The sequence below is a fragment of the Pocillopora verrucosa genome, chromosome 5 (genome assembly GCF_036669915.1).
Source record: "Pocillopora verrucosa isolate sample1 chromosome 5, ASM3666991v2, whole genome shotgun sequence".
NCBI classification, from domain to species: domain Eukaryota; kingdom Metazoa; phylum Cnidaria; class Anthozoa; order Scleractinia; family Pocilloporidae; genus Pocillopora; species Pocillopora verrucosa.
Window position 1 is genome coordinate 3,518,805 of NC_089316.1, and position 24,734 is coordinate 3,543,538.

Genomic DNA, 24,734 nt, shown 5'->3' on the forward strand with positions numbered 1-24,734 from the left:
ATGAATTGGTTAGATTAGAGAACATTTGCCGCCATCCAATCAAAACGCGTCTTTAGCGATATTTCACTCCTTCATTGGATAATCAAACTGACAAAGTTGTCATCCTTGGACATCAAAGTAATTGGCTATATAAGATATGATTGATGATTTGCCGTTTGGCCAATCAGAGCACAGGAGTTAATTAAGTAGTGGATCGCATAGTGTGTCAACGCGCTGCTCTGAAGCAATCTACCTGTCAATCTTCGTCAATTATTTTTGTCACGTATTGTTTGGAGATATGTGTTGAAGTGAGTTGTGTAAAACTTGTCAATTTCCAGCTTGGTGTTCGTTGTGTGTTCAAAATCACGCTTTTGTGTCATTGTTCTTTTAGAAGAGGCTCAGATAATAGAGGTTTCGGTGGGAGCTCGAGCACAACTGGTAGTTTTGGCGTCGCATTGACGTTCGTACGCTGTAGGGACAAGGACCTTCCTAGCCATGTTTACTGTTCGGCACTGTTTGATCCCGATGACACATCTTAGTGTTATCTTATCGAGCCATCAATCACGGCTACAGGCGTTCGGAGATTATGAATAAGATTAGATAATGTGTTGACATGTCTAATAGCTTTGACGGCTCTGTCAAGTAACACCTAATGCCTGACTGAACATTTAGAAAAACTATTAGTCTTCGCCAAAGGACCGCCACGACTTGTAATAACACATCCTTCAAAAATTGTTATTAAACCAACAAAGGCTTCCCGGCCACCGGGAAACTCATTTCAAGATCTAACCTTGGCAATATTGCTTTCTAAAACAACGCAAAACACAGTCTTCCTAACGCCTGTATTTGCATAATTAATTCCACGACTAATAAAAGCAATTACTGGAAGCGATAACAGATCTTAAGGAGCTTAAAATAACGAAAATGAAAATTCTCTGTGCTTTTGTGACCGATCGAGGGCTCAGCCGATAACTGCATTAATTTTCATTCTTTATGAGAATTGTGTGGCATTTTGTACTGTTTACCTAGCTTTCCTTCATTTGACCGAATGAGGGACGTCAAGATGGCATCGGGAACAGATCTTCGACAGCTGGGAGCGTTTTCACAATACCCCTCATAAACAGCGAGTAGGAGTGTTTGCATGGACCCCAAATAAAAGCAGATGATTTTATGAGATAAAAAAATTAAAAATGCGTTCGGGAAGTTATTAAATGATGGGCTGTCTCGAGAAAAGATTCTTGGCGAGGAGAGGAACAAGGGTCGAAGGAGAACTTTGTCGCTTACAAAATAAGCCGTTGATCAAACAAAACTTTTATTTGAAAGAGAAAAAAAACACAACATTCTTCCTTCATCCGCTCTGTGGTTTTTTCATCAAATCATTCCATTAAAAAGCTACCAAATCCCCGCGACAAAAGAATTTTGCGGGTAGCTTTGACATAACATATATTATGTGGGACAATATATTGAAGTGGTGAAAAGCTTTTACAATGCAAACAAAAGCACTGGATAATTTGTTTTTCACAGTCAGAACTCATTCCGTTTTTGACAGGTAATCTATAGTTATCGAAAACAAACAATTGCCGCCGCCATAACTGTCAAAGGTCCGTCCGCACGTCATGGCATTCATTAGGACTAAAAAACACAACCCCCTTTCGGCAAAAGATCACGCGTCCATCTTATTGAGTTTAATACGCCATCAAACAAACTCATCAAAAGCACTCGTAATAACTCGTCAAAGTTCATGAACACGGCTTTGCCCATAAATTGAACCCGGAGCTGATCGAAAACCACCCTACCCAACAAAGTAATTAATTCTTGTACGACGTGTCTTGTAAAGCTTCTTCTACTTAAATAGCTCATTAGCGCCTGGAGCTGTCAGGCGTTAAGATGTTTGGCGCTCTTCAATGTGACTGATCGTACCAAAACAAGATAAAAGAGTGCCGCGCTCAAGAACCTGTCATTTTAGGCGGAAATGTCAGCCGATTCTCAAGTGCCCCGTAGAACTTGTCTGCATATCAACAAACTAAACAAAATGCTCTTGGGTGTTTGGCGACAGGAAGAATAAAAACTAATCGCAAGAGCCTTCCTTGTACTCAACTAACACAAGGGCTATAACACGGCCAATATCGAATACTTGAAGGGAAAATCTCGCGATTTTGCAATGTAATTTCTCAACATTACCTTATTATTTTCCTTCCCCTTCCAGCTGCTCGTCATCAGCACGCAAGAAAAAGGTGCCACGCCCACTGTTTGTCAGACTTACGTAAAGGTAATTTCTGCGATAGGCGCATGCAGATTGTCGATATTTGCATGTGTCGTCCATGGAGATCAAAAAAGATAGTACAAGAGATCTATAAATGATATTCTCATGGGTGCTTGTATCTACTTCTATTCAAATTCCTTCTGCCATATTTTGGTATAGCATTAATTAAAGGTTTCAAAACAGTTTTTTAATACTAGCCTCGAAGTTGTATCTAGCTACCCACAGTTTTCGGTCATGAGATATGATAAAATAAAAAAAAAAGGAGAGATAAGAATACTCAACAGTCGCTTACACGTTTTCAAATATCTCACACAAGGGAAGACGAAATGAAAACGAGATAATTTTGTGCGGCACCTCATTATTTTTCTCGTTCGTGCGGAGGGAAAATTAATCCAATTCGTAAACGAATGATACAAGCTCTGTGAGCAATTAGAATTTTACTGCGTTCAATTCAAATAAACTTTGTTTTTCCAGTCACCAATTTATTCAGTTTTATTCAGTGAATTTTAATTTTCACCTGAGGTTATAACTGGTTTTTTTGTTTTCTCAAAGCAAAAATTAAAACTTATTTCGCGCGTCCTCCCGCGCCGCTCTCGCTCAATCGGCACGTTCCGCAGGCGTGGAAGATATACATATTTTCTTTTCTGTTTTTACTTTTTGGGAGGGCTTGATGTTTTAACATAGTTCCGGTGTTATAAAAAAAGCTTCTAAGATGGTTGTCCAATGCTACAAGCTGGAAACCCTCAAGCCACTTATCGTAAAAGTGAGAGTTGAATAGAAACGTAAAGCCTGTGTGCTCTGAAATTTACGCAATTACACTACTTCCCGTGTTCTCTAACAAAATCGTATCCAATTGACAATCGGAAGCAGCTGTAATACTGCATCGAGGGTGACTAGTGAGAGTCCCAGTGTGCCAATATTTCACTCATGCATTGCGTGGGCTTTCTTATAGTAGTGGGCGGGTTGCTGCTTTGAAAACTGATCGAAACCGACTGAGTATTAATAACTTACTTGACAAGATGTTTGTATAAGTTATTGTGTTCGGCTGATGGATGGGTGGGATCGGGTTATAGACAGGTCACAAAATACACCGCCCAGATATGCACCCGAAGACGAAAACCATGGATTATACTGCAGGCATACTAATCTTCAAACGTTAATACTTCCCTTGTAGTTGTTTTCACTAAATATGCCATCTCGTGTTGATTTTTATCTTGTCCGGCTCAGACATTCATCATTTTTTGCCGAAATCAATCAACTTCCAATGGATCTTGTCAATTTGTACCGCCAGCAAATAGTTCTCGGGGATAATCAATGTAAAAATAGTGCAGTACAATATTACCGTGATTAAAATGCGCCTGTTGGAGGTATTTCAAAATTGAATTTGAGTGTAATAGACGCATACTAGCCCGAAGTCATTTTCCGAAATGATCTTGTTCTTTGTGTTTAGCATGTTATTTCCTCTCTTTTTATCTGGAGTAACAGTTGCGTTTGTGTTCAATCGGTCATTTATAGGGATGCAAATTAATCATGAACTGATACATTGATCCGAAGTGATGACTGATGTTGAGAAACCAAAAACAAAACCCAAATGAAAACTTTGTATTAACGGTTGTAATTCTGTAATTTTTTCCAAGCGTCAAGCAATGGAGACCCACAGAGGCCAAAATTATGGAATCGAAACTGTATTAGAGCGAAGCTTTTCGCGTGTAATGTGAGACTTTATTGTATATTGCAAAACACTAAAAGCACAGAGTGGCATAATTAAGATACTCAGTTAAAGCTTCCCAGATCCGCTCTCTACAATATCGAACATGATGTATGGTTCTTTCAAAGACCCGCTAAAAGGAGCCCGTAATAAACGGAAAACCGATCAGAGTGCAAACCTGATCGCTCTACTTGACATATGTCACTTAAAATGATGAGTTGGTGTTGACAGCTTATATCAGCGGGAGCGCAAATGGTTTTCCGCTGAAGCGGATTGGAAGTGCCTTGAACGCCCATAACATTACGTGAAGAAAACCATACTCAACGACTACGAATTTGAGATAATGGCGTGCGCTATGGTGTAAATCTTTTTTCCTTAATTCTGACTGCTGGCTAAATTAATGACAAGTTAAAGTAAGCTGGGGCAGATGAACTTTACAGTGGATTATTGTAGATGACTAGAATCGTCTCTGCGTTGTTTGGTTTTGCAAAAAAGCACAGCAGGCGCCCGTGTGGGAGGAAAAAACTGCAACGCGAATTATTAAAAGTTGGAGTATCCTAGTTTTTCTTTTTGTGACTTCACTTTTCGTTTTCCTTTCCATCTAATCCGTTTCACGATATCGATTAAAGAGGCTTTTCCAAAGCTTCCTTTGGCATTCCAGTAAAATGAGCGAATCGGGTCTTTGAAAGAGTTGCTTATGATAATATCCGCCTACAATCCATCGTAGCATGAATGAGTTTCTCGAATGCCTAAGCCGTTGTAGCGGACTAGAGGAAAAAAAACAGGTTTCCCCCTCAAAAACATGTGTATTCCCTCTCTGCGTTGGCTTTATATTTAATTTCAAATGTTTTCCTTAACACCTGTTTATTTACTTAAGAAGGTTCATTAGCGAAAACCGACAGATTTGGACTCGTGTTTATCAAGCTTTGTTTGCCTGTTAAGATTATATTCATAGCCTTTTCATTCGGGTTTTCTCTCCTTCTTATTTTGATGTACAGAATTGTATAATTAATGCTTTGAAAAAGCTGCTTTAGCTCTCTAACAACCGCTAAGGCTAAACATAAACTGCAAAGTTATCAAGAAAACATACGTAAACAAACTTGGTAATTTTTTCAATATTTCTGATTTGGAGATGAACATACTCACCAACTTCTTCAATTCAGATGATTTTTCTGCTGATACAAAGCATTTACTCTTCAATATCTCCATGGACGTGCTAGCGTAGATCAAAATTTGCAAATTTCAACCATGCCAGAACAGCAGTGAACAACGACGAACCTCTTATTTAAGGTCGTTCAGAGCCTTTATTTCCTGAATAAAATCCCAACTGCTACACAGGGTGCAACACTTGGATTCACAGTGTTAATTTGGATACCTACCGACGATTCGTAATTTGAAATAACATAGCAATTGAAATCTGTTTCGTCGCGGCTTTGAATTCGTTTAAACTGCAAACTGCGAGGCTTATTAGGAAAACATGAGGCAGGTGAAACAAATTCGAAAATGCCTAAAAATTTCTAGATCTTCTTCTTTACAAAACACATTTGTGCTATAATTAGAAAAGAAAAAAGTCCGAATACCAGATGTGAATTTTCTTCTCTTCTGATATCAGTGACGACCTTGACGAAAACTGGCAGCTGCAAACGCTTAACACATTCAAAGATGTTGCTGAAATGCTATACCTCGGTTGTCCTTAAATAAACCCCATTCCCCAACAACGATGGTTTCTAGTAGGTGTATGGAAGTATTGTCACGGAATGTTTTGTTCAGCGTGTCATGAAAATTACACTGTGCTATGAAAATGAGACATGGTTCCCGATTTTCCAGAATGTCCCCAAACAGTTTGATAACACCAGACATTTCATATCAGTCCAGGAGGTGTCATCTTGATGCGATTACCTAATTCTCCCATCAAATAAACGAGGACAAAGTGTACACAGACAGAAGAGAGATTTTATGATCAGAGCATCGTATTACAAAGCGTGTAAAGGGAGAGGAATAAGTGAACAAATCACTAGGTTTGCATATCAGAGAAATCCCGTTTTCTTCCTTTAATCAGTAACTGGTCATTGCTCTATCGCTGGTCAACTCAAAGAAATAAACCTTAATATATAGACTCATGTTTTGTTTTAAGACGCAGTATCGTACTGAAATCGATCAAACATTTAACAATGATACTCTGGAGGAGGACAACAAAGAGGAAACACATGTGTTTTTGGACGAATTATGATGATTAAATGGGTTGCACAATGGAAAATTCAAAAAAAAAATTAAGATGCAACATTCTATAATTGAGTCACAGATACAAGCAATTTCCATCGCCAGAGACACTACAACCATTTTAATTCACCCACCCCCCATTGTCATGTAAGTAACTTGATGACCTTTCTCATCAAGCAAAACTCCAATATCAAATCAGGTAATGGACTTACAAATTATTCCTCGTCACGTTTATCCAGAAAATGTAAGTGAGTTTCGAATGACAGCGAAGAGATAAATTGAAGTGGTTGGCCCTAAACGGAGCCACGCAGTTCCCAGTCTTTCAATACAGTGAAGTTATCAGTTTCCGATTTACACGGTGCCACATCGGTAAATGAAACAACGAGATATCAATATTTCTGAGTGAATCTTTCCAGAAAACGGATTCGCACGACAGATTTTATGCCAAGCATACCTCTCCATAAGTTAAATCTACATGTATTAACGAATTCCCAGTGCTGCCAAAAAGTTTGCTTAGATTTGAATCAAACCCTTAAACATTTTTATTATGTCCGCAAAAGATCTTTATTTCGGTTCAAGTGCTAAGAGCAGCATGTTCTGTATTGTCAAGCTACGTATTGGTAAATGTCTATGTGTGAATTTCAAATCAACTCTCAGAATCCTGACATTTCCCTCTCTGCCGCCAGTCTTAATTCACTTCAACAAGCTCCACCTTAAGCCCCGCCTTTTCCATTTCCTGTGAAACAACTTTCAACTCTGAATCAAACAATGCACAGTTGAATCTGTGTTAAGCATTACCGTATTAAGCGATCACACCTGGTGTCAGCGGTCGGTTGTCAAAGTTCCGAACTTATTTGGCCCCGAAATCACTGTAAATTTTCACCTCCATTAAGCGGTCCCCTCTACCAAGGCGGTCGCGGTCGACCTTGGAGTGAACGGCCTTATTGTAATTTTTTTTCACTACTGTATTGAGCAACTGACAGTAAAAATATCCAGATAACAATATAATAATCTCTCAAGGGAAATTAAATCCATGTTTTTCTCCTGAAATCAAAAGTTAGTAGTATTATTGAGGGAGTTTTTGTACATATAAGGTCAATTATGGACAGGCGTCTTTTTATATCGTATCCAGGATCAAGGTAATGGGCTCTGTTCGTTTCTCATTTTATTCTTTTTCTTTGCAGACCTATATTTAGCGTTAAACCTGTATTAAGCGGTTCGCCGATTGCTCGTGGGTGATTGTCCTAATACAGGTTTAACTGTGGTTATGTATTAATTTGTAATGTTCTAGATACCTAGATTTATTGTAAGATTATTTACACCCTTCAGTCAGAAGGGACTGTTTGACATGTGGACCTGTTGTCTGAGTGATAAACACTGCTCTTGATTTGAAAATGAAGCTTTTTAATGATGCCACACGCCAATTGTTACGGAGGGCGTACTCACTGAAGATCGCCGGTTATGAATGTCGAGGGTGATGTCATGATGTCAAATAGGACGACTGATTCGCTAATTTTTATAAATGTATCATGATCGCCATTTGTCGATTGCTGAAAAAAGGAAAGAGATATAACGGAACGCGAAGAAGACGCAATTATTCTAAAACTACCTCAGTAATTACTCTAAAGCTCAAAAATAGATAAGTTTGTGTAAGGTTTTACTAAATATATGTTACTCCGAGAATTTTAGGTGGCCTACAAGTAATCAATGTGGAGTGGATTTACACAAAATAGCTCAGTATCATAATGCCAGCTGCATCTTAGGTGATTGCGCTTTACAAACTAGATCTATGAGAGGATGAGGTTTGCCTTTTCATTCATCTGCAAATCAAAATTTTGTTCTCATTTCGGCAGAGCGACGCCCAACCGAGGGCACTTAACGTGAATCATCACATGGAAACCTGAGCTCCGCTGACTACTTGAATAATTGACTTAAATGACTCAGATACCATAACAGAAAAACAACGTGCAACATTGGACCAGAATAAAAGAGGTAAAACTAAGGGTATTATAGATAGTATGGTTTGGCTATGCCAAATATTGGAGATTTCAATGGTACTCTGTCCAGGCAATTTTGTGAGTGATTGTAGCTCAGAGTCCATAGAGTTTCAAGGCCTGAATCTAGAAATGTCAGGGTGATGGTCGCTGTGGTTTGAAACATTGCCGATCAGTTCTAAAGGCCTTATATATTCAAAGAAATGGTCCACAAGGAAACATTAAAGGAGGAGTATCGTTAGTTTGCTTCAATATACTTCCCTGCAATAAATAGCTCCTTGCATTAATGTGATGAATCGACACCTTGGAACAATATATGAAGTTGTTATGACTAATTTTTTCCTTGTTTCCTTTTTTTTTTTTTTTTTTTTTTTTTTTTTTTTTTTTGTCTAGAGTTTTCAAAGAGAAAGTCTCGAATTTTCCAGTCATTCTTACCTACATTTAAATTTTATTGCTGATACAAACCCAAACATTATTCGCGATGTTATATTACAGCACGCTTAGGAGCCTCTGATTAAAAAGGAAGTGTGCTAATTGCAAAAAACCAAAATGTGTCCTTAAAATAATTTATGAAGCTCTCGATTCCTTCAGAATTTTTGCTTGAGGTCCTTCATCTTTGTCTGGTTTTCGTAGGTTGGCTTTGGTAATAAGTTTCTAGATAATTTAGTCGTTACAGTTCTGCTCGTTCGTTTCCCGTCAGCAGATCTATAAAAAAAAGTGATAACAACAAAGCTTCGAATCAGCTTTTCTCCCAAAAAAAATGATATGGTCTCTTCCTAATGTAAAATTTAAGATCGGACACACACTGAATGTAAAGTTGGAAAGTGAAGTCCTGCTCACGTCTCACGCGCATCAAAAAGTGAAAATAAACACGTCACGAAAAATTGGAGAACACAACCAGTTTCACGTATTCGCAAAAGGCAAAAAATTCACATTATTCGTATTTTCTCTGGTCATGAAAATATAAAAATCTTAATCCCTAATCACGCAACGATACCTTCCTCCTATGATATCCACCTTGTACCACACACAAAGACCTGCTCAGAACTTTCATTGATGGTCACACCCGAAGGATTTATATCCACACTCTAAACAAAGAGAATCACTTTGCTTTTCACAATCAGAATGGATAATAACGCGAGAGTACTGCCGTATACGCTTTCATATGAATGGGCACTCAAAAACACTGAGGATGGCACCAGTTTGTGCAGAATGGTTATTTGAAACTTAGTGGGGGTCAAGCTGACTCATTTATTTTTGGCATAGAGTTAGAAACGTGATGTTTCTCACCTGGTTTCGGAGAAGCAGTGTCCCACTTCATAAAGAATTGCTTGGAAAGGGGTCAGAACCAACGTCCTCCCGCCAGTCAATGCTACATTCAACAGAGAGTCCTGGAAAAGCCACATTGGTAGAGAGAACAACCCATTGTCGATCCTATGTGAACAGTGAAATTGTTAAACATTTCGAAAATTGCCAGTCCATTCTAATGAATTTTCCTACGATCATCGGCCCTGATTCCTCGTTTTGGGTACTTAGTCATCACTTTGGGAGCGACTTTGTAAGGGTGCGAAGGTGGTTTGCCACAAAGCATTATGCAGTGAGTGACTTCATAAACAAGGAATCAATAGTCGATCTATTTTTCTCCCACGTGTCACATTTCGCTTCAGTAATCTTTTTCACAAAAAACGGATCAAGCAGACAGACAAAGTTCTCGATAATGGTCTTCTTCCCAAGGGAATCTCTTCTAGCTATTTTTTTAGTCGAAATGTCTAAGCTCCCAGGAATAGTGTTACATGTGCCCGTGTTTCTTGCAGGTAATCTTCAGAATAAAGAGACACCGCATGAGTTTAATAACGTGTTTGTTTTTCAAATAAAATCGTGACACTCGAGTATAGTAATTTCTACTTCCTGTGGAGACTGATCTCACCTTAGTTGAAAAAGGATTTTCCTCAGACTCAAGCCTTCGTTGGAGATTAACTCTCAACCTAATCTTAATTCTCTTGCTTAAATGTGTTTAAATGAGAAAGGAAACTGATACCTGGCCCCCGGAGGAGGAATGTGATAAGCAATACCCAGCTCGTCCAAACGAGCAAGTTCTTTATAGCCAAGAGTGTTCGCAAACATAGCCCAGCTTTTATTCTTCATTTTGTTCCGTTTCATTTTATTTCTTTCATTTTCCCACAGATCTTGGTGCCACGCTCTTTCGGCGACAGCGAGAAGTCTTGGAAACGTCATGGATTGAAACTGAGAGGGGGTCCGTATTGTCTCTGACCAGATGACCCCAGCTAATCCTGTATAGGACATGAAAAAGAGAGTAGCATTGATTGCGTGCCGTTATGCCTAAAATAAATTAACCACAATGGGCAGTCAGAACTGAAAGTTAAGTTGGTAAAAGGCGAGGGTAAGCGAGCGTAAGTTTTGCATGTAACTCATAGCTTAGAGGCGGGCGAGTCTTGACAAATCAGAGAACATAGTTAAGCAAACAATGCAATCGCGGATCACTTTCGATATTGAGTTGAAACCTGCTTCGTTAGCTATTTTACACAACTGCACGGTGGATTTTTTAAGGCGCAGGAGGTAATTATTGGTTAATCAATAATTCATGCTTGTTTTGGTTTTGGGGACTAGTGCTGCAGTTGTGGTCTCATGGAATAACGGGGTAGTATAGACGATATTGATATTCAAAATGCCTCGTGCCCAATCTGCGATCTATCTCAGAGATGGCTTGATTTAAGCAAAAAAGTGTAAAAAATCGTTTCAGTGAAGGCTAACTTAGTGGAAAATCTTGGGAACGGTGTGGTTGGCGAGCACCCAACAGAGGAGCTGAAAAAATTTTGAAGAGTAATTATATCTTCCACGCTGTCATCAACGTGTAAAAAAATGAAAGAACACTCACCGATAATGTTCTCAAGTTTTTGTGGTTTTACACAACCTCCAAATATGCTACAGTAATCGCCACTTGGTTCTCCTTTGTCGTCTATTTCAAAACTGTCATACAAATGTTCAGGCATAAATCCGAATGCCTTGCGAGTGTTTGTGTACCGTGTGGCCCAATACAATCCTCTCTCTTCCGGGTCCGGTTCATGTGCGTGATCAAAATAAAGGTGAGACGCTGGAGACATTACCACCTGAATTGAAAAGATGAGACCATAAAGTATTGATTTATTGAGGGGCCGGGGAGTGATACCTATCTATGTTGTGTCGGAAGTTTGGAGAAGTCAGTGAATCCACACATGATTGTCCACCATAATCAATTTTTGCCCCAATTTTGACCCCTTTTTCTTGTCTCATAGATCATCTAATATTTTCTTTAAGGACTAGTAACTAGGTTGATATCGTACTACACTGTGTATGGTCAGTCGATTATCACTATTAATAATACAATTACCACATCGCATGTCCTCTTTTAAAAGATTTTTAACAAACCTTGTACCCTTCATTGGCTAATCTGTAACCAAGATTAACAGTGTCTCCCCAGGCATGGCCATAACTTGAGCCACGTTCTAATTTCGTTTTCACTATATGGGATTTTGAACGATCTACCCATCCATCGTCCCACAGCATTAGTTTGACACCGTATTTCTTAGCGATTCGAGCGACCCGTTTGGTGAAAAAGGCTCTCCAATCCAGATGGGTAGACCTCGACTTAAACTTCTCTGACAGCTTTTGGCAGGCAGTAGACAGATTCCATGCTCCCACGGGAACCTCGTCTCCTCCAAGATGGATAACTTTGAGTGGCTGAACCCCTTCATGCATGGCCTTAACCTCAAGAACCAACTTTTCCACGAAATCATATGTTGCCGCTATACATGGATTTACAGCATTGTTGAAAAAGAACTGCCCTGATTGATAACTTGATCTATCCTTCAGATCATTCAAGTAAAACCTCAGCCCTTCTTTAAATTTGCCTTCATTTAGATATTTCTTGTATCGAGCTTCCATAGCAGTGATAGCGGCAGTGGAATGACCAGGAAGGTCAAATTCGGGAATGATTTGAATATGTCGAGCATTAGCATATTTTAAGATCCCTTTGTAATCCTCTACGCTGTAGTAACCACTACCAGAAGTGTTTCTGAAGGGACCTGATCCTAACTGAGGTTTAAGGCAGTGAGTTTCTTTCAGATCATGACATCTTTGTGACGCAACCTGGTAGTTTATAAAAGAATGTAGGGAATGAATGGCTCAACATCCAACTTTCAAGTTTTAAACTCTTAAGCTTTTTCTATGAATAGATTATTTCGAAACTAGACAGCTAGTAGTTAACGACTGAAACCCAGGAATGTGAGTAATCAGATTATACAACCTAAGTTGACGATATCTCCATATGATTAATAATCAATAGAAAAATAATCCGTCCTCAACTCCCATATCCTCATTGCTCTCTCTAAATTAGTACTAGTGGGAAACTACTTTTAATGATTTCTCAACTTAGTAAGCACTTGTGACATGGGAAACTCTGGTCCCTGTTGTATCTGTTACCTTCACTAAAGGTAACATGGGAAATTTTTACTATCTACTCCAAGGTCTGGCCAGAAGGGAGATTCCTGTAAACGGAGAGTTTTCAGAAACACCTCACATTTTGTTTTCCTCTTGACCTCGTCTGCAAATCTCCATGCCCGCCCTTGTCTAAATATCTATTCGATTTATGCAATTGTCAATGCACAATACCTATTCACCTATCCACATATATACTGATCTGCGCGTCTTAGTAGCTCTCTATTCGACTTTCTTTTTCTCGAATTCATCATTCCCCTTTAGACCTACTTCTGTAAGTTCAGGTAATCCAGGAATCTCCAGACGCCACCCTTCGTCATCGGTCAGGTGAAGATGAAGCTTGTTCAGTTTGAACATTGCCATTCCATCGAGGATCCGCTTCACCTCTTTCGTAGGAAGAAAATTTCGAGCAACATCTATGCTCAAGCCTCGATACTCATATCTTGGAGCATCTTTAACCGTAACCCAGGGTATCTTTCCGTTCCTGATGATACTCAGGAGCGACTGAATCGCCCAGAACACTCCCGCAGGAGATGCACCAACGATTGAGACTACTTCTTTGCGTGGGTCAACCTTCATGGTGTAAGATTCATCACTGTCTCTTTTTTCATACTTTGTATCAATCGTTACCTTGCCAATCCTGAGCTCAATGAATTTACGTGATGGTGCCCCACCATCGCTGAGTTGCATCTTAAGCTTCTCTGTGGAGAAAGTCTTCATGGTAAGGAGCTGCTTATAATAGCAACGATAGACAATTTATTTGAGATCCAATCAATTTGCAAGAAATGAATAAACAGCTTTTGGCAACTGGTCGCTCTTACTCTTACTCCCTTATTCCACTTTGTTAACTTAATTCATGATTTCAAGGGGTCTTTGGTAATTTTTTTTATCAAGTTAGTGTGACTTTTGGCTTGTCCATGCAAAAATAGATATACAAAGATTGCACTTTAGTGTCAATGCGAACTGAATATCTTCAGTGACAGTGGTCCTTCACCTCATGCCCCCACCCTTAAAAATTTTCACTCAGATCATCTTGAACTGAACATACCTGACAGATATTGACCTTCATCTTCCAAACCTTTTTGTAAAATTACCATCCATTTTCCATCTTTTAAATCCATCATTTTGAAAGAACTTCCATTCTTTAAAACCACAGGGGTAGGTAAAATGAGCTTACCGGGCCCTTTCAGATCAACTACGTTGTTCATATCAAAGCGTTTCTCTGGAGTGAAGGGATTAAAGTTGTCCAGTTCCGAACGTTTCCATTTCAAAGCTGAATCAAAACTACCAACAAATTTTAAACTTTCTCCCTTTGTGCTTTTAATAATTCTTGGCTTTAAACCAGGCGCAGTAATGTACCAGTTGGGCATGACGTCTGTCTTGGCAACTATTGAACCATATGCGGTGAGATCGAGCTTAGTTTTCCCACTAGGAACCAAGTCCAAAAAGGTTTTAGTAGGTTTTATCACTTGCAGATACCCATTGACGTGTGAGACAGAAATCTCCTTTCGGCTCATTACAAGAGGATCTGCTCTGTTGCTCAGTATTCTAAGACAGCTAAAGTATATTGCCCAATTTCCAGAAGTGATGTTATGCCTGCCTTTATTGGTAAATGTCAGGCGAATGTGACATGCTCCTTCCTTATTGGAGAGAACGTCGAATTGGATATCCAGACAGGACGCTATGTCGTCTAAATACGCTTGATCCACTGCCAGGCAAATTACTGCAGAATATAAAAGTAACTTAAAAGTAACTGGAAAATTCATTTCCACTGGTAAGCTAACCAAGGTCTCTAACAAATGTGAGACAACTAGTGTTATCCCCTGATTGATTCCCAGTTGAAAGCAGAAAACGGTTTAGGAGTGTTGCCAAATTTTCGACTAAGCCGAGGCGCCATACAGAATTTTTTGCAGACTACTCACGACACCTGCTATAATTCTGTGTAACAGTCTCAAACACTGAACGTTACATAACTACGCTTCCTTAAAGTGTCGGAAATCCTTTTCACTGACTACAAAAGGCTTTCCACTATGCTTTAAAAATAGTGAAACTGCTGCGCTTCGTTGAGCAGCTCCAGAAGTTGCTATCCTATCGCAATAAAGAAACTATCAGTGAATGATACTTTTTAATATTCTTTCCAGCAATTTTAAGCAACACTTGCCAAGTGATACTTTCAACTTAGCGTCAAACTATTTTCAACTTGAATAAAGGGGGTAAGTTTCTAAAGAAAATGGTGCTGCATCGGTGGGAGAGTATAACAGAGTAATAAGTATTATCAACTGAGTTGATAACTTAAATTGGTCACCGTAAAGAGTTTAAAGCTGATGTTTCGAGCGTTAGCCCTTGGCCAATCGCTCTGACGAAAGGGTTGGCGCTCGAAACGCCAGCTTTTAAACTCTTTAGGGTGGCCAATTTACGTTATCAACTCAGTTCTTAACACTAAATTACTCAATTTTCAACTTGATTGGAACTAAAAAAGATCCAGAGATAAACCGCCCAAAGAGGAACAAATATGGCAAAGGATTGAAAAACTTGCCACAAATTGTAACTGGTGAAATAGAGAAACCGTGGAGGCTTCACTTTATAAGGTATAGTAACTGTGACGAAGCTTCTCTAGAAACCATACAAATTAAAAAACAAAGGCACTGAGCTGGCCATGCAAGATCTTATACGTGAGATAATTATAGAAAAAAATCTTTTACGAAATCTAACGCTCCCTTTTTTGACCACTCGATCAACTTTCGACTATTATCTCAGCATTCGTTAATATTTGGTCCACACATTGATTTGTGTTAGTCAATAATACTGATATCAACCGAGAAAAAGTTAACCAAGCGTCAAATGCGGACCTGTTGTTATTCAACAGGTGCTACAGGACTGGATGTAGATGCAACCGTTCGAGTCCATCCCAGTAAGAGCTTCAAAGTGTTTCTTTGGGATTTTCCACAGTCTGGCTTCCGAGATTCCAGTCCGAAAACGCCTCCGATCTTGTCTACCGGGTAGCCCGCTATTTCAAACGAAAATACTGAGATATTCTAGGGGGGCGTGTGTTTCGATGAGAACCTGCAAACCCAACCAGCCCGTGCAAAGTGCAAGTGCAAACATGGCAGTGATAACTAAGCATATTAATGGGGGTCCTAGAGGTCAACGGAAAAGGCAAAACGGTAGGGCTGAATTCATGCTTTAGTCCTTGAAGACTTACGAGGAAACTATCCCAAGACGGCAAAGATTCACTTCGGTAAACGAATGATGCCATTTTTAAATTGTTAGAAGTCAAACAGCAGCGAAAGACTGACCTCTACAGGTAATGTTTGTTAAATATAAGAGGGGAAAAAACTGTTATACAAGCAAGAACAGAAAGAAATACTGTCAGGATAATGTAGGGAATCTCTACTAACCTGGTGTTAAAATAAGATATGAGAACATGCCAGGAATAAAAAAAAGCCATTTCCTAAGCTTCGTTGTGAACATGATGCAACTGAGTTCCGACATCAGATTTTGAAAACTGTTTTCGGAGGCAGTTTTATTTGCGATGGTTTCTCCCGTTATCTGCTCCACAGCGCGATGTCAGACCGTTCTTGAACGGCAGTAACCTCGAATTTTTGCCTCCCGGCACACAATCTCTCGAGATCAGAGCTCCTTTGAGATTTTTTCCTTGATCTTTCGATTAAATTCCTCGGTGTATAAAATGGATGGATCTACAGCAAGATTCCTTCGAGGTAACAACCACGGATATAGAAGACTCTAAAATTGATGAATCTTTAGTAGGTTGTTTCCCTATGTTTTTTTCCCTTGCTTTATATCTCATAAACAAAGGAGATCAGTAGTTACCGAAATAATTGTACCAGCTATGGTTAACGTCAAAATCATATCTGTACATATACATTTATATTCAAACCTTTCATGGTGGATTTGTTTGCCTCAGCGTCAATACATTTATTGTTTTTGTTGCAGGGTGTATAATTTCCGGGTCAGTGATTCTAGTCAAGTAAAGAACTTTTTCAGGCTCCAGAGCTAAGTTGAAGTGCGACATGGTCAATGGAAAACAGCGGTTAAACGTTTGCGCATGCGCGAACGCTGTAATGGCGTGCCATGAGGATGTCAGAACCAAGTTACTTGACAAGAACAACATGCCTGGAGGCGTTGAAATGGGATGAGTTGCTCGTTTGGTTAGACGTGGAAAATAATAAATTTACTGTTGACACAGAATTAGCCCCCTAACCAGACATTCTTAAGGCCCGTCACTGGATATTGCAACACGGGATATTAAATGTGGTCACCCATCCAAGTATCAACCTTAGCCAAAAGGGCTTAAGTTCAATGAAAAGCGCAAGAGCGTGGGTAATTATCATGCAAGACTATGATGTGGACGAAGGTTGACGGAAATTTAGACGTAGTCTGCCTTTGGCATCCTACTCACCGCTGACCAAGCGTCTTCTATTTACGAGTTAACAACGGTGTAAGGAAACGGGCATGCACAGTTCTTACCCAAGGCAAGGCTATTAAGCACAATGTTTTACACGGAATTCTCTTCTTCTGAGGCATAATGAAGTTATTTCCTGTAAAGTCAAAACTTTTCTTCAGATTCATGTGGCTTTTTTACATTGTTGCTTCACAAGGGTTTTTCGCTTGGTAAATTAGTTTCGCCTATATTTGCGTCAAAATTAATGTAGCATTTGCTTTGGTACTGTTAGACTACGTCATGCAATCAGTCTCTCTAAGTGCCGATATAATTCACTCCATATCGTTCTTCAGCCTTGCAGTCTCTCAGAAGGATATAAGCCAAGCAGAGGAAAGATGAAGACACTTTCAGTCTTATTTCAAATTTATTTCATTCAATGTAACCTTCGTTTCACTTTTTGATTTCAGTTTGCAAACTAATATTGCTTTCTTGTGTTCTGCTTCTTTCTAAGTTTGAATTTCCACGAGCCTACTCATCCGCCGCATATCCGCTGACCTGTTAACAAACCAAAAGATTAGGCTCATTACTTTAGATCACACACTCACTTTTTTTGAGCACTAACGAGAATCAATCCTGAGACTAAGAAAACAGACAATATTTTGAAAAAAATTATTTGAATTAGAAACGATGAGCATGTCATTAAAATGTGCTTCCTCTGCAAATCAAGTTTGGATTTCCCAGCGGTCGGGGTTAAGCGCTATCCTTGCAGAAGTACGGCAGTAGACTACGACAGCACAGCAAGAAATCTCGCAGGTTGACGCGGAATTACCATTAAGAAGTGAAATTTACCCCTCCCTTCTCCAATGGTAGAACTGAACACATCGACCACACCTCTCAGACAATCATTACTCAGGGCACCGTGATGCGGCAAAAGGTAGACAGCGACTAAAATTGCTTTTGCTTTTTATTCAAATGGGATTAAATCTGTCTTTAACACTCAATCACCTGGTTCCCAATAGAAGGTGACCAGACAATGTCATCCCATCACCGACGTCGCTCCAAGATTTCCCTCCGTCAGCACTGTACTGGATCACAAGTCCAGGGATGGCGGAGTTGACCTCAATTTTTTGGTGTGCAACCCTGACAGAGAATATTCAAAGTCAGAGGTTGTAACTTACCTTTTGAAATTAATAAATTTATGAAGAGAGCTTCCGAATTGCCAAGCAAATAAAATTTTCTCAATGTATAAAGTTAAATGCTTCATTGTATCAAAGATTTCGAATGCTGAAAGCCAAAAGAATTACCTCGCGCCAGGAGGAGGGATATGATAATCTATGTTCATTTTATCCAGACGTGAAAGTTCCTTGTGTCCCAAGCTGTTAGCAAATGCTTCCCATTCCATCCTCCTCACTCGATTCCGTTTCACCACGTCAGTTTCATCCTCGAAACAAGCCTTGTGCCAGGCTCTCTCAGCCAGTGCTAACAGTCTAGGATATATCATGGACTGGAGCTGAGTCGGAGTTCTGACAGTCTCTGACCAGAGCGCGCCAGCCATGCCTATAGAATTAAAAGAAATAAAACTACGTCACAGATAAAAGGGTAAGAGGCTTTATGCCTGATGTTCCATTATTATTGCCGGACCTTAAAACGCTCTCTCAGAATGAAGTAATACTGCAGAAATTGGTCATATTGTTGCTCCTCCTGGGAGAAACGCTCATTCCAACGTCCTCCACCTTAGCATTGCAAACTGTGAAATTTTTCTGAAAGTTTACTGTTAGCCGTGCATACTACGGGTCAGAGACAGAAGAAACTTTTTTGCCCAAGAGCAGAAAAGAAGGACACGTCCAGTGCGTGAACTAGTAGCCAATGGTCGAGCCTGGAACGTTAGCCACTAGACCACCGCGTCTATCTCTCTCTCACTCTTACTGACCCTAAAAAAGCTTTCAAATGCGCATTTCTATACCTACTATATGATAAAAGTATCCTATTTTCATGACAGAGACCTACCGGAAGGATTTCTTTTCACTCAAGCAAGACAATATGTGACGTAATGAGGGGTGACGAGACCGTATGTGATCTGCTATGACGTAATATGGTTTAATCTGTTTGAGCTCACGTGATCCACAACTGAGATGAGTATTACCTGCTATATTTTGAGGTTTCTTTAAGGGAACACATTTTCCTTTGTACATCTCCTCACACAAGTTGATAATTGGATCTCCCATCCTTGTAAAGTCAGCATTAGCGTAAACATCATCCGGCATGAAACCAAATGTCTTTCGAGTGTCAATGAATCTGGGAGCCCAGTAATATCCCCTTTCCTCTGGATCAGGCTCGTATGGGTGATCAAAATACAAGTGGGTTGCCTGGGTCAACACAACCTGGAGAGTGGGAAAATGATGAACTCTAACTGAATAATTGCAATGGAAAAATACCAGGACACTTTTACTTGGTGTGGGCGTTGGCGAGTAATAGTGATATGGGAACCTCAAAATGCTGAGTGTAGTACTTCGGGGAAGAATCGATCTAAGAGACTTAAATAACCTGCATAGGCCTTCTTTAAAAGTTAGCGCTTTTTGACTCACTTCAATAATATATTTAGGACGTTTTTTGTGCGATCAAAACTTTATTCTTAATTTATGACGTTTAAGTATGAAAGGGCATGATCAAGTGAAAATTGGTTTGAAAAGTAAATGATGTTTCCAAAATGCCTTGCATATGAGCGTGAAGTGACAAGAAACATCGCCACTCTCCCGGATGAACTAGTCCTCTCATCATAGGTTGCGTCCCCGCACCCCTTCCCGCGCGCGATTTTTACCATGTTTCCCAGACAATTCGTAGGAAAAGGAACTTGATTGAAAAGGATGGTGGTTTATTGTTATGAGATGTTGTGAAGTTGGGCATAAGCACGCAACATCTTACAAAATCTAAAATGTTGCAACCAATATTTGACCATTTTCAAACTTGATCCAAAACCATCCAACATCCCAGCAACATGAGGGGCCAAACGTATGCAACAAGTTGTACGCAACAATGTTGTACGCAACAATGTTGTACGCAACAATGTTGTACGCAACAATGTTGTACGCAACAATGTTGTACGCAACAATGTTGTACGCAACAATGTTGTACGCAACAATGTTGTACGCAACAATGTTGTACGCAACAATGTTGTACGCAACAATGTTGTACGCAACAATGTTGTACGCAACAATGTTGTACGCAACAATGTTGTACGCAACAATGTTGTACGCAACAATGTTGTACGCAACAATGTTGTACGCAACAATGTTGTACGCAACAATGTTGTACGCAACAATGTTGTACGCAACGATGTTGCGTTAAAATGTTGCGCACGTTTTGCCGGGCCTTAGGGTTTTCTTGCCAAAAAAGACAAATCCCACCTTGTAATCAGCATTGGCCAGCTTATAAGCTCGATCTCCTTGACCCCATTCCCACACATTATCCCAAGCATAGGCGTACACGTTCCTGTTCTTCATGTAGCTCCGATCATAAGGGGTGTCTTTCACTCCTAGAACTCCGTCTTCCCAAGCACCAAGATCAAGACAGTATTTTGAGCTCACATCAGCCACTCGTCGAACGAAGTACTCTTTCAAGTCTTTTACAATGGTAGGACTTGTAAAGTTTAATCCCAGTGTATGCGCAAGTTGTTTGCAAGCGGGAGACTGTGTCCAGGCGCCATGTGCCACCTCGTCGCCACCGAAGTGGAAGACCTCGATACCAAAAAGGTGACGATAACGTATAAAGAAAAGACACTCTACCTACCAACCTTAAATAAGCGGCTGCTCAAGATAGGTGGTCGCTTAAGAGAATTGGGGTTTTAAGGGGATATTGGCACATAGATCTAAACGCTTTGCCAAAACAAGGGCGTGATCGATAAGTGACTACCCACTCACCCAGAAGTAAGGTAGCATTTTGTGAAGAAGTTACCTACAGAAGCTCAAATATTGTTTAACAAAATGCAGCGTGAAGTTGACGCTAAAATTGGGCGTAGTCGCTTACGAGAGGTTCCTGCTATAATGATTACACAGGTAAAGTTTTGTTAGTATGAAGAAGCACCCCTATTCCCCTCTCCAGAAGAGTTACCTTCAGTGGCTGAATGTCCTGATGCATGTGCCTCACACTGATCACAATGTGCTCAAGGAACTCGTACGTGGATTCCAGACATGGATTGATAGCATTGTCTGTAAAGAACTGCACAGAAAGGTACTTTGACGTGTCGAGAGGATCTGACAAAAGGTACTGATCTGCTTCAAACGAGTTCCCCATGGCAGCCTGTTTCTTCTGTCTGGCCTGCATAGCCTTAATTGCGGCATGGCCATGACCAGGCATGTCAAATTCTGGGATGACCTCCACATGCCTCTCTTCTGCATATTTTAATATCTCGCGGTAGTCGTTCACGGTGTAAAAGCCTGTGCCAGAGTTACCAGTACCTGGACCGGAACCGAGCTGAGATCCAAGACATTTTTCTTCTTGGGGGTCATGGCACCGTCTTGATCCAATCTTTAAAAGAATTATTACAGCTTCAACTTATGTTCATATCAGCTAATGTAAATGCATTCTGATCATGGTTTAAAGGTGACTATGCAATGAAAACTAAAGTTAAATTTTGAAAGCAAAGTGAAAAAATTATCAACTGTTCAGCAAAACTTTCGAAATTGTTACATTGCAAACTGTGTCAGATCTACGTCACGGATGAAATGGGAAGTCTCCATACGAAATCAACTCGCAAATCTGCCTCTTGTTTGTTATACATATCACAACTTATAATCTGCTCTCTAAATGTCGCAAGGTCTTTCTCACAAACCTCAGTAAGTTCAGGCAATCCTGGAATTTCAAGTCTCCATCCTTCATCGTCAGTGAGATGAAAGTGGAATTTATTTAGTTTATACATTGCCATGGCGTCGATCATCTTTAGAACCTCGCCCTTAGACATAAAGTTTCGCCCAACGTCAAGTTCCATACCGCGATACTCGTATCGCGGTGCATCGTTTATAGTCACGTGCGGTACCAGGCCATCGGGCTCATTCAGGCTGAGTAGGGACTGAATTCCATAAAAGACTCCTGTTGGTGAATTACCAATGATTGATATGCAGTGCTTACTGGAGTCGACCTTTAGGCTGTAGGCTTCTTTGCTATCGGATCTTACACCACCGATTTGAACTTCACCCATCTTTAACTCCAACTTTCGAAACGAGTTCAAATAATCCATTTGAATACCAAGTTCACCTGTAGAAGGTAACGCGCTTTTAACACTAGACGTAAAAAACAGTTTGTGATTTTTTTAAAGTTTTAAAGTTTGAGGTGTATAAAATGAAGCATTAAGTAAACAATTTAGGTGACTTGCCATCTTTCACTTCTTGAAGTTTAGAGTAAAAAAACATCCACATTACCTGCTAAGAAACTGGCCTCCTTCTTCAAATCCGCACCAGCCACAATCGACCAGTCACCAGTCCTTAGGTTAATCTTTTTCGACTCATCAAGGCCGAGAATTTCCTGTGGACTGGGAATGATTAACTGTCCAGGCTTTTTCAAATTATTAATATCGTTGATGGTGTATCGCTTCTGTGGTGTGTATGGGTCGTACTTGTCAGATGGAATCCGTTTCCATTTTTTCGGCGAGTCAAACGGACCGACAAAAGATAAATCTTCGCCGGAAGTACTGGTAATTGTGCGGGCCTGCAATCCTTCAGCGGCGATATACCAGTTCGGCATAACATCCGTTCGAGCTACATTCCAGTTCTCTGCGTCAAAATCCACCATCAAGGACTGGAAACCAGCCAAGCCTGAGAAGTTAGCAGTTGGCTCAAACTTGTGTTGACAGCCATTTATATGTGTTACTTTGATGCCATGGCTACCGGGGATGACGTACCCACTTGGATTGTGCTTTGTGTGGGCTGGCTCGATTACCCGGATGTGGCAGAGATAAATGGCCCATGGTCCATTGGGAATCGCTTCTGAGCCTGAATTTTCCAGGGTCATGCGGACGCGGTATGACTTCCATGTATCCTGAAAGTTATCAAGGACGTCATAGCGAATGCCGAGGTTGGCTGCGATGTAATCCAGCGTCGCTTGCTCCAAGTTTTGGCAGAGGGCTAGCAATGACCATAAATGATAGCATAAGCCTTTTTTTTCCTCTCTTAAATACTGAAACTGTCACTGAATTAAATAAAAAGAGAGACCCGGCGTGCAACGTCTCAGAAGGACGGTGCTTGAATAATAAGTACCCGCTATGCTCAACCCTTTTTATCTAAATACTTTAAGCTTAGTTGTCGCAATTCATGAATGCTTTTTTTAGCGTAAAAATTATGCGGTGACCACGAAAAAGGCATAGAAATCTTTCGTGAAAAGGTTCAGAACTAAACGAAGGACCACACCTACACATAGTGGAAAATAAACAGAAGAACGGTTGTTCATGAGTGGCTCATGATCATGCGTAGCCCAAATTAAAAACAATAATCTTTCAATGTAGTTAGGGAAACCAAAAAGAAAATTCCAACCTTGTACTATTAATCCCAGTAAAACAGCAACGGCAAAATGTCTCTTTCTTGTTTCCATGTTATCTCACCAAAGAGTTCCAGGACTAAGGAGGTTTAAGACGATGCCCTTCTTGTAATGTGGGCCGTGGGCAAATTTACACCTGGAGTTACGCTTTAACATGTCGCTTTTGCCTTTTTTGTCAGCTGAGTAAACTGACAAACACACAAGGGCATCGATTGGTTTCTCCAATAAGGGGGAGGGAGTGGGAGTCCAAAATTAGCTTTAGAGACGTTTGACAGGTTATTTTGGATTCAAACATTATCACTTCTTCGAGACAAAGAAGGATATCACATGCAGTCACGCGGTCTAAGACTAGAACTCCCCCCCCCCCTTATCCACGCCCTTGATACATGTGTCATCGTTGCAATATCTTCTCACTTGTCACTGTACATCGACAACATCTAAATTCTATGATCTTTTGCAGTTTTTTGCACCAGTGACATAGAAGAATTCCACACATTATTTATCGATGTCCAAGCGACGGTTTGAGGACCGATGAAACAAAAATCATGAGATAGATTGACCCATAGTTCTTATGGAGAACTTTTCAAATACGCTTAACAAAATTGATGGTGCTGTACACTTTACTGTGATATGAAAACCAACACGTTGTAGTAGAATTTGATACTCACTGTAAAAGAGAGCTTGTAACAATATCTCATCTGGGCGGCTGTGTTTTCTTTTGTCCGGAAAAATACCTCTGTTGACAATGTCCTTTTTTTAGAATGATAATGTCACTTCGTGTATTTACAGGCGAAGGGGAAGATTTTCACAGCAAGTCATCTTGTTAACACAACCAAACAGATGAACAAAGCGGCTAGCTTTCTTCGAATTTGGCATTTTAGAATCATTCTCATCGGCCCTGGGGAGGTGATGTCTCAAATCTTCTCTGGGACCTCAATTTTCTGTCTTTGTTCTAAGCTTTGAAAAAATTAAGCTTTAAAACTATTTCTTTTTCAATACGGGAGTCTTGAAGGAGGGTATACATTTCATCACAAAATTTTGTGAGGTAAAATAGATTGAAAATCTAAATAATGGTCAAGGTGTGACAGAACTTACAAAAAAGATAGGTAACCATTTTAATTTTGACAACAATACTACACATTTTTTCGT

General features: G+C 40.0%; 2 protein-coding genes across 2 annotated transcripts; both read right to left on the bottom strand.

Annotated features, from left to right (window-relative positions):
* Nucleotides 1-9,754: 9,754 nt before the first annotated feature.
* Nucleotides 9,755-13,964, bottom strand: LOC131770460 (beta-hexosaminidase-like). The gene is made up of 6 exons (XM_066167372.1): nucleotides 13,707-13,964; nucleotides 12,929-13,359; nucleotides 11,591-12,310; nucleotides 11,061-11,292; nucleotides 10,203-10,455; nucleotides 9,755-9,983 (listed from the first exon to the last, which is right to left on the bottom strand). The coding sequence occupies exons 1-6, from the start codon at nucleotides 13,864-13,866 to the stop codon at nucleotides 9,755-9,757; spliced, it is 2,025 nt and encodes a 674-aa protein (XP_066023469.1). The 5' UTR covers nucleotides 13,867-13,964.
* Nucleotides 13,965-17,478: 3,514 nt separating this feature from the next.
* LOC131770502 (beta-hexosaminidase) lies at nucleotides 17,479-23,691 on the bottom strand. The gene is made up of 9 exons (XM_059086218.2): nucleotides 23,582-23,691; nucleotides 22,475-23,176; nucleotides 21,889-22,310; nucleotides 21,168-21,584; nucleotides 20,465-20,794; nucleotides 19,204-19,441; nucleotides 18,365-18,617; nucleotides 18,066-18,200; nucleotides 17,479-17,615 (listed from the first exon to the last, which is right to left on the bottom strand). Exons 1-9 carry the CDS (start codon nucleotides 23,637-23,639, stop codon nucleotides 17,567-17,569), a joined length of 2,604 nt encoding a protein of 867 aa, XP_058942201.2. The 5' UTR covers nucleotides 23,640-23,691; the 3' UTR covers nucleotides 17,479-17,566.
* Nucleotides 23,692-24,734: the final 1,043 nt, after the last annotated feature.